We start from the raw sequence: 10,646 nt of genomic DNA on the forward strand, positions 1-10,646 counted from the left end.
TTATTTATTTATTTATTTCCATATAGCTAAAATATTGTATTCAGATTACTTTGTGATATTAATCCAATGACCATAGCATTCCGTCATTCAGTTGCCTCATGCTGATTATAGGGCTTATTTTTATTCCTTTCTTTTGTTTATCATAGCTTTAAGCAGCATCGATTACAATGATTTTTGTAAATATCATCAACACAATTTTCTTTTACTGACAAAGATCCAGTTGACTAGAACCTAGGCTGTATGAGGTCTCTCAAACAAAATAGTGAATTTACTTAAGAAGAGCACTTTTAAAACTGTCTGGATATAAACTGTAGTGCTCAGTCTACATGTACTGTGCCACAAACATTATTTATTTTATTATTATTAGTAGTAGTATTATATACAGTACCATTGGTACAATACCTTACTTGTTATCACAGGTTGTTTATTGGGGGACATTTATAATTACTGGTGTACAGGCAAAATGGTGTTGTAATCCACAGCAACCAATGACACATTAGCTTTTACGTTGCAATATTTTTTACACAAATGACAGCATTTGATTGGCTAATATATGATTTAGTACCTTATTGTGCCGTTACCTATACATCAGTTTTTTAGCTGTCCTCCATTGACTATAATGTTTGTGATACACTGTGGTGACCAAGTAATGTTTTATATAAATGCTAACAGGCTTGCCATTTCCAGTATAAGTTTACCCCTCTTATGCTGGACAGGGGTTTTGCATTCCCTAAAAGGTATATATTTTTGTTATGCAGTTTTGCACCATTGAGGAATATATATTTAAAAAAAAATTGTAATAGTCAGAATTCCACTTGCTTACTTTGCCCCTGAGAATTCAAAGTTGTGTTAGGAATCTGTCATGGAAATCTTATATACAGTATATAACATCACTGTAACCACGTCGGCGTCAGCGCTGTAATAAGCGCCTGGAAAATGGCCACCGCGGCCATTTTCCCGGTGTTTTGCGCATGTGCAGTATGGAAAACACAAGGAAAATGGCCACTGCTGCAATTTTCCCGGGGACCTGCCCATGTGCTGTAGATTTTGGGCACACTCTAATGCCCAGAGTCTATCAGTGCACTCAGTGCGCTGACGGCCGCCTGACTGTGAAGAGGGCGCCCAGGACTGAGACCACACATGGGCTCCATCCTCTCTTGAAACACCTTTGACTATAACACATGTTCTGCATCCAAGCAGCTTGCCATTTTGAAGCTGTACAGTTGCTTAAATAGCATTGGCTCTTTGACGACATAGGGCCGTATTCAATTTGAGGCGTTAAGTCCGGATTCGCAGTAATTTACTGCCGATGACGTCATTATCGCCTGTTTTAGTTTTCCTCTGTATTCAATTTGAAAGACTTTCCGCCTAGGCCTATCGCCTATGAATGGCAGGCGTTAAAAAGTGCAGAATTGGGGTTTTGGGGTGCAACATTTCGGGAACCCCCGTGCAGCCTTCAGACAGTCCCCCAAAGGTAATCTGTGTCAAAAAATGTATAAAAAAAATTAAGGGCACCCCAAAAATTGACTTTGAAAAATGGGGCGAAAAAAAAAAAAGTTGGAGTACAAACTTAAAAAATAGCGAACTTTACTCTGGGGGGGTCCCCAAGTATGCCCCAAGTGTTTTTTTTTTATTGCATGTGTTTGCGGCAGGTGGGTTTTTCACGATTTTTTTAAGTCACTTTAGCAACTTTAAAATATGCTGAACCCCATTTTCAAGTACCCCAAATTTGATGGCCATAGTTGTTTTGCCCTAAAAAAACTTCTAAATGCTCTACTGCATCACCTTATTCAAAGCCGCATTTATGCACCTGCAGCTGCTATTAGAAATCCCGACTTCCTTCAGGAGATAAAAATGGGGGTACCCATAGTGATCCCCCATGTCTACACATCCTTTGGGGGGTCCCTAGAATATTTCCAGAAAATTTCCGTTTTTTTAGCCAGTAAAAAAAAGTAGTAAAAATTTACAAAAACAATGACATAAGGTCCCCCCCAAAAGCCAAACCAGCCTCAGGCTTGCCAGCCTGTGGTGGTTTCTAAAAATACGGGGAAAAAAATGTGTAGGGTTCCACTGTATTTTAGAAACCAACACCAGGCTGCAGGGACTAGTGCTGGTTTTAAATATAGGGGGCAAAAAAGATGTGGGGTACCCCCTATATTTAAGACCAGCACCAGACTCAACCGACCGAGGTGTAATGCCACAGCCTGGAGACCCAATCACCGGGGCTCCAGGTCCAAAGCATTACACCCCAAGTCGGTCAGCGCAAGCCGGTGATCTCAGGAGAGTTGGGGACCCCCCAGAAAAGGGTACCCCCTCTCCCGAGCACCACAGGCTTACACTGAAGCCTGGGGCTCATCCCCATACCCCTGGAGCGGTGGGTGTGGGGGTAATAGGGGGCCAAATAATGTAACACTATTGTACTTTACAGTGGAACTACAAGTGCCAGCATGCCTGCCATTTTGCACTTGTGGAACTACAAGTGCCAGCAGACATGCGGCACCTGTAATTTCACTGTAAAATAAATAGTTAAAAAAAAGACAAAACACACACATGGTGACAGTATAACTTTATTACACACACCTACCCATTCACACATACTTACCTACACCAGATGAATCTGTCCCCTTCTCCAGTAGGATATCCCAAAAACATGGCCCTGCAAATAAAAAATCATACTCACCTATATCCTGGTCCTGGTCTCCGCAGTAATCCACGTACTTGGCAAAAAAAAAACGACTACACGATCCACTATGAGTATGTGAGTTGCCACACATACTCATAGCTCCCGAATGCCAGCTGATGGCACATCCACGGAGCTGGCAGTCCCGAGAGCCAATCAGCGGCCGCGCTGACTGTAGAGCGGCCGCTGATTGGCTCCGGGTACTGACAGTTCCCACTGGGTGTGACTCGCCTCGGGGAAAAAAACACCAGCCGCGGCTATTTAAAAACCCCGACTTTCTTCTGCAGGCAAAAACGGGGGTAACCATAGTGATCCCCAAGGTCTGGACATCTTTAGGGGGTCCTAGGATTATTTCCCAAAAATTCCCGTTTTTACCGCCGATCCAAGTATTGCCGGGTCCCGTTTTCGCCTACTTTCAAATTGAATACGGGGATACGTGGGCACGCGTGCGATACTTTAACGCCTGGAAAACAGGCGAAGGCAGCGTTAAGTCCGGGCCGCGTTACGTTAACGCGGCTCGGCTCAAATTGAATACAGGCCTTAGTAATAAAGTAAACATAGCACAATATATGAGGCAATCCATGCTCCAATAAATTGAGCCCGGAGTCTCCAAAGTTCCCAGAAGTGTAATTCAGAGTTCATGCAGTATATCATGCTAGTACTACGTCGGGTGGCTTTATACACACACTACATGTTCAAATTTGGAACGTATGTCATTCCATGAACAAAATGCAATATTGGGTTTATTAACAAGATGATGATCAATATGTTAAACATCTTGTTCATCGTTCATCAGTTTAGTCCCCTAGATCATACTTTCAGTATCCCGACGTGCAGGGTGCCGTTGCTTAGAATACTGGCATCGGAATCCCGACACCTGTTAGAATCCCGGCGCCGGCATCCCGAAGGTAAGTAGTGGGCTTGGGGGTGGGTTTGGCACTAAGGGGGTAGGGTTAGGTTTAGGAACTTGGGAGGGGGAGGTTAGGTTTAGGCACTAGGGGGGGAGTTTAGGTTCAGACTGCTGGGAGAGAGGGTTGGGGTAGGGTTAGGGGTTATGTTAAGATACTCATCTCTCTACATTGGGATTGTAACCTGGTTACTGACGGTCAGGATTCTGACCGCCGGGATCCAGAGTGTCGGCATCCCATACCCAACCCCATATTTTGACTGGAGGATCATCACACTTGGACTCTTTTTCACTGCTAAAAATTGCTAAATAGAACCAGATTTTTAAAACCAGTGATTCCATTTTTTTTGTTAAGTAGCAGAATTTAATGACCTTTCAGGTTATTGTATGTGGAGAAAAGAGTTTACTGTATGTAGGAAAGAATTGGGGCAGTTTGAAGGCTGTTCTATGGACTGTCTTTATGAATTGGGTTACTAAGGACCATTTTGCATACAATAAGTCCACTCAAAGTTAGTGACTCTATACCACACAAGTTCTTGCAGTACAGCCCTTCCTCCACAGTTTTAATGTATGACCCAATATAAACCAACTTGCAAAAAGAAAACTGAAATAACATTGGCATGTAGTAAAGCAATATCTTTGACCTGGACCTCCCTCGAGCTAAGTATTAATACAACTTATATGCAAAATATATATTCTGTCTTCATTTTCCTAAAGATTTGGCAGGCACAGCCCTCACAAATCCCATTCCCTGCTTAGTAACTTATGTTTGCCTGTATTACTGAAAACTGACAAAGGATGCAAAACTTTTTTATATTCCCTTCCATGTTCTATCAGTATCATTGTGGCCTTCTTTGCACTGTGTTACTGGAAAGTTAACTGTAACATTCAGATGATTTCTATGGGAGATCAGACTTTACGTAAAGTGTTCTTGTCGCCTGCACATAGTAGGGCCAGGCATTTTATGAGCAGCACAATAACCACATGAATGAGGCCAGTCAATTCACTAAAGACTTGTGACATCACTGAAGCATGAGGCATTTGGTGTGAATCGATTGGCTCAATTCTGTGTGTAACCCACAAAATGGCTGCCTCTACTGTTTATAGACAATGTGTACAAGTTGTCTTTACATTAAACCAGCACAATGAAGATTCACACAGCATGCCACATATAGCCAGGCCCTTCACCAAAGGAAAGCTATATTAATGCAGAGCAGTAAAAGCAGCACTAATAAAACTACTTAACGTGCACTTGTTATCTACGTGTTATGGAGGAGAAATTTCATGGGCTGAATTAATATTCAAGAGAGATGTTACATTTGAATGCAGTAACAACCAGTGCAACAAGGATAATGTTTACAAAGTACCTCAGTTATGTGGCATCACTTGTTCCCAGGTGATAATAGGATAAAATCCTCATGCAATAGTGGTCCAGCCCACAAAATGGCCTCCATCTCTGTAGGCAGCATGTGCTCCTTAAGGAAGTCATTAAGGGCTAAGCATGCTCTTCAAGAAGATGAACTCTATGTTATAAATCTAATAAATCTATCTTATCCTATACAGTTACAGTAGAAGTGTAATGAGTTCAATCCTTTGCTAACATATGAAATCTGTTCTTGAAGTCTAGTTTTGCCTTGTATCCATGTCCCCTTATTTCTATCACTTTGTTTGAATTTACTGCCCAAACACTTTTTGTATTTTAATTTCTTAATTTCTACTTCTATGTCTCCCTTCTTAGCATCCGTTTAGGAAAGTGCAAAAACTTTTGTACTTTATGTCAATATGCACTAACTGTTTGTAAAATAATTTTGTAAAAAAAAGTAAATAAAAAAAATAATAAACTAGGTAACAAGTTACAAATTAATTATAAATATTAGAATCAAATTATACAAATGATAACAAAAAATAGTGGTTGGAATTTTATCTGAAAATCTTTATGGCCAGATTCAATAAATGCCTTATTCTTGTGTGTGAGATACAGAGATTCGTCGTCTAAACTTATAGTTACGATTGTAATTCTACTTTTGATAACCGTCAAACTTCATTATACAGCATATTGGGCCAAATTTAATAACATAGCTTAATCTGCACAGTCGTGATCCATCACCACCAATCAGGTTATGGATGTCACCCTGTGGGAATACAGTAGATGAGAAGGGGGAATTGCTTTGGTCTAGAAAGATGAACATCATTCCTTTGAGGCCCACCATTGGTGTAGAGTTGCACTATGCTGTGCTTTTGTTTATTTTTACTGAATTTTGGTCCTGATTCAGAGATAGTCACAAATCCAGTAACGACATAAATTCTGTATGCAGCAGACTTGCGAAAATATGCTAATGTCTCGGCCAAGGTCTTGTGCACTGAGACGTCCACCTCCGGCATCTCATATCCGCTGCTCACATACAAAAGCGGGACATTGGAACATCGGTGGCACATCGGTAGCACCAGTGATGTGAGGTGAGGTCAATGGCTGGGGGGGCACACATGAAGATAGGTCTGCGTGCAGGGAGCCTCACTGTAGCTCCCCTTACTACACTAAGCTTAAGTGTCCATTGATTCTCCTACCTGTATCACTGTGTGGTTTCTCTAGCTGCTGCTGTGTCTCTAAACACTGGTGTGCACTTCTTGGTTACATGACACATCCAAGGTGTCTGCCAGTGCTCAAGGCACACCCCCCATACGCAATGCATGCCTCTATTAGCTCTCTTTCTGTGCAGCTTACTGCCCATGATGTAGGCCCGCCCCCAGCTCTGCAAGCCTCATAATTTTGCCTCCCTGCAGTACAAAGGAAGCTCCACAAACCTGGTGAGTATAAAAATGATTACAATAAACAAAGAAGATGTTTATAAGTTATAAATATCTTCTTTGTATTTAATTTTTAATCATTTTTATATCAAATCTCAAGATAATGACAGGGAAGGCTCTGCCTACCCTGACTGCATGTCCCTGGGTAGCACATCGTACCTCTGAGCAAGCCTATGCTGTCTCAGAATAAGCATCTCACCTAAGACGCTAGGGCGTCTCTTCAGCTGCATACAAATTCTCAGAGGCTCACTAGTGCATGCCGATAAAACTGTCCTGACATGCCTGCGTATTTCTAACCACCCCCCATTACCAACCCAAACACTGATTGCCTGGCACTTACTTTGCAAATAAATCCTCTCTGCAATTGCCATCGCTAATCCATCACAGCAAGTGCGCAGTGCAGCATTGACACGTGTGATGGTAAAAGATTGTTCCACAGCGTCCAACATCGACATTGCATCCATCTCTGAATCACGCCCTTTGTCCATTGAATAGTAGCCAATGAGGGTATTGCTGCTTGAAAATAAGCATGGTAGGCAATCTTTGACATAAATCGAATACATGGTGCAGAGTACCTATTCTTCAGTACATAGGCAGTTTGGATGTTATGTCCAGGTGTTGGTACATATTTCTGAGGGCATTTACTATATATGTCTGGCCTCTGGATTTAAATGTGTAAGATGTATCATCACTTGTGAAAAAAATGTATGGTTGAAATCTTGTTATTTTTACTGAAAGACTGCAACACTGCAATGAATAAATAAAACTTATTTCTGTACATCCTGTCTCATGAAGTTGTGCTTTCTTCTCCTCTTCCCAGAGAAGGATGCCGCATAGAGAATGTGATGAAGAATATCAAATGCAGAAAGTATGCTTTCAACATGATTCAGCTGCTGACATTCCCAAAGTACTACAGACCTCCTGAAGGGACATACGGAAAAAGTTAACAATTAAATGCTTTTTTTTTTTTGCAAGTTTTAATAATTGCAGATTGTCTCACTGCAACACAGTGCAAGGCACAGGCTGGACAGGTTAGTGTAGTAGTGTAACATTCCTGAGATCCTTAGCACCATAAGACCTAAGGGAAGACTATTAAGTGTGATCTCCACACAGAAGCCAGTACTGGTGCTCAGCCGAGGCAGTAACTTGCAAATAAACCATTTACAAGCAGACTCGCATTAATCCAGTGTAAACACTTGTCGTGCTCTTTTCTGCCAAAACGTGATTGCAAGTCACTAAGGTATCCCCAATTTCAGGCTGTTTTTGTATAATATGAAAGGATATTACAGGGAAATAAGTGGCTTGTGCTGTTATAAGGTGTCATATTTCTATGGGTTATATTCTCTCCATACTGTAACCCAAGGTATATAAAATGTAATCAACATAATGACAAAATCTAATGTGTATTCTTATGTTTAGAATATATTTAATTAGTGCAAATTCTAGTTTAGGTGAAAACTATGACCTCATGACACACAAATCCTTGTTGCAATCTGTAAATAATTCTGGACTATTTATTTTTAATTTACAAAGGGGGTAAAAACATTCTCTCACTCCCGCTCTCATTCTGGAGACCACTGGCACAAGCGTTATTCTCAGTGTATACCACATCACCATTGACGTGGTGACTCACAATTGAAAAACCAAGATAAAAATCTAATCATTTATACTTTTTGAGAATAACAGCTAATGAAATCCCAGCATTACTATGTCACTTCTGAAGGTTTAAAATGGGCCATGTGAAATTATATGGACACTTAATGCACACAGTAGCATGGTTATGTTACAAAATTGAAGGATAAATTGTTGGTGTTTTTATGTCTTTATTTCTTTTGAAAATTGTAGGAGTTTATGTAGTGCTGAATCCAGTGGATTGTTTTATTACTTTTATATATAGTTTTATACAAATAGATAATGGAAGTAACTCCAGCTGGTACCTGGAGCTGCTTGTGACTCTCTCCAGAACCTGCCTGTGGAATTTATACAGTTCCCATTTTAGCCGCATGCGTATTTTTGACTGTTTTGTGAGTGTCAGAAAGAATGCTTTCCTATTCATGCCACACTTCTTAGCATTCATGTGCACATTATTTTTCTATCATATTTAAAATGTTTGAATGTATTATTCAAAATAAGGATGTTGTGGGTTTCTTTTTTACCATTTCCACTTATTCTGTTTTATATGTATCCATTACTCATTGTACACCATGTGTATATGTTGTGTTTTTACTTTAATTTAAATAAATGTGTTTTTATTTTATTTTGTGCTTCTGCCTTCTTATGCTCCAGAAAACAAATCTAATGAACATGAAGAACTGCACCTACTTGGTATATGTCGCCCTAATATTTATCAAGTCTGCCATCAGTTGAATTATGTTTTTCATTATCAATTATCTTGGAGATCAATTGGCTGATTTCTCTTCACCCTATACCCTATACCTGTGACTGTAAATGACAGAGTAAGAGGAGTTTAAAATGTTTGTCAAGTAAACTGTATGGCTGCAGGGGCGCAGGAACGGATATTTTCATGGGGTGACAAAAGGCCAAGGACCGGGCCCTGTTTTCTCACTTTTGATATCTCGTTTTACCACAGTTGTAACAGTGACTGTAGATATACAAAGACTCTCAATCCTATGTTAATTTCCTCAGTGTTTCTGGGGTTGGCCAACTCCAGTTTCATTGTTTATTTTAATGTATTTATACATTATTAAGGGATCTGGTCAATATCCCAACAAATGGGATGCCAGCGCTTACAATACAGGCACAGGAATCCCGACACTTGTCACAATCCCGGTGTCGGAATCCCGACCGCCGGAATTCCCAAAAATAAGTAGCGGGGTTAGGGTTAGGCACTAGAGGGAGGGTTAGGCACTGTGGGGGGAGTGTTAGTTGTAGGGTGCAGGGAGGGAGTGGTTATGTTTAGGCACTAGGGCAGAGGTTAGGTTTAGTTACCGGAGAGGGAGGGGTAGAAAAAGGGTTACGATGCCTACCAACAGGTGTTGGTGTCCTAACCCCATCGGGATGCCGGCGTGGGGATTTTTACTGCCGGGATCCCGAGCGCCAGCATCCCGTACCCAACCCATTATTAAATAAATATTATTATTAATATTAACTACCAATTAGCACAATAGCTGTTAGAAAGATAGATACATTCAGTTGTTCATCTTAAAAAATTTTATTTTTCATATTTATTAACCTTATTTTTATTCAGATTTTGTTGACAGCCTAATCTCATTTGATTGGGAGTATTTTTAAATCTCTAGTCTCTGCCTCACTGGTTATGGTACAGTGGGCCTGATTCAGAGCCGGACGCTCTGACCAGAGTGCTCGCTCTGAATCAGGGCCCTCCTATCTAAACTTGGAGCGGCCTCCTGGCTGCTCACATCGCTGTGGGTGACCACACACAGCATATGTGAGCAGCCAAAAAGATGGTCGCGATGGTCTTGACCAGCGGGCTTGCGACGAGACCCTGCGGTAGGGTCTCGGTGACCGCAAGACCTGGAGTGATTTTGGCTCTATCAGAGCCAAAATCACTCCCACTGACATCACTAGTGATGTCAGTGGGGCCGGACCCAGACGGTAGGCGTTCCCATGGGAACGCCTCCGTCTGGCAGCCACACCCCCGGCACGCCCACCAAAGGGGGCGTGCTGTCAATCAACATCGCCAGCACGTCCCCTTTGGTGCGAGATCCGGAGCGACGGCTTCCCCGTCGCTAGCCGGGTCTCGCGCATGCACACAATGGAGCAGCCTCCGTCGTGCGCATGCGCACTAGGGCACCATTGTCCCCCTTGCGAGCTCTCAGCGCTCGCGAGCGGGTCTGAATCAGGCCCAGTATGTGCTGTAATATCTGATATGTGCTACAATCTGGCAACAATGAGACTGCTGCTAACATTTTAAACCATCCGCAGGCCACAATCATTCGCTCTCTCTGGAGCTGATTCAGACCCTCTCGCTAGGATGCGTTCACTCATAGCTGCCGATGGTTCGCAATATGCCCATGCGTATGCATCGCGGTGCGCGTGCGCGAACCACTGTGAAAGATCGGGAAGCGTTCGCTCGCCAAGCATAGACAGCCCATCTGAATGAGTGACAGGGGAGGCCGTTTGTGGGTGGTAACATGGGCAGGCCACTAGAAATGGGGGAGTGTAGGTGTGAACACAGGCATGTCTGAGCGTCTCAATGCCGTTTCAGAGGCGTGCATAATTAACAGGCAGCGTCATTGTATACGTCACCTGGTTGAATTTCACATTGAAGTG

The 10,646-nt window shown here is 42.1% G+C and overlaps 1 protein-coding gene across 2 annotated transcripts in view; it reads left to right on the forward strand.

Annotated features, from left to right (window-relative positions):
- INPP4B (inositol polyphosphate-4-phosphatase type II B) overlaps positions 1 to 8,587 on the forward strand; it is an 813,539-nt gene extending 804,952 nt beyond the window's left edge. Inside the window, exon 21 of one of the 2 annotated variants that reach the window (XR_015869683.1) lies at positions 7,213 to 7,290. Coding sequence is in view for 1 of the 2 variants with exons in the window: in XM_088445790.1 (XP_088301916.1) it covers positions 7,213 to 7,339 (127 nt within the window). In the remaining variant the exon portion in view is untranslated. Of the gene's footprint in view, positions 1 to 7,212 lie in introns of both variants that reach the window. The other variant, XM_088445790.1, reaches the window with a different exon arrangement.
- The last annotated feature ends 2,059 nt before the right edge of the window (positions 8,588 to 10,646 follow it).

This window comes from Taudactylus pleione, unplaced genomic scaffold (assembly GCF_031769625.1).
Source record: "Taudactylus pleione unplaced genomic scaffold, aTauple2 ptg000389l, whole genome shotgun sequence".
In the NCBI taxonomy this organism is placed as follows: Eukaryota; Metazoa; Chordata; class Amphibia; order Anura; family Myobatrachidae; genus Taudactylus; species Taudactylus pleione.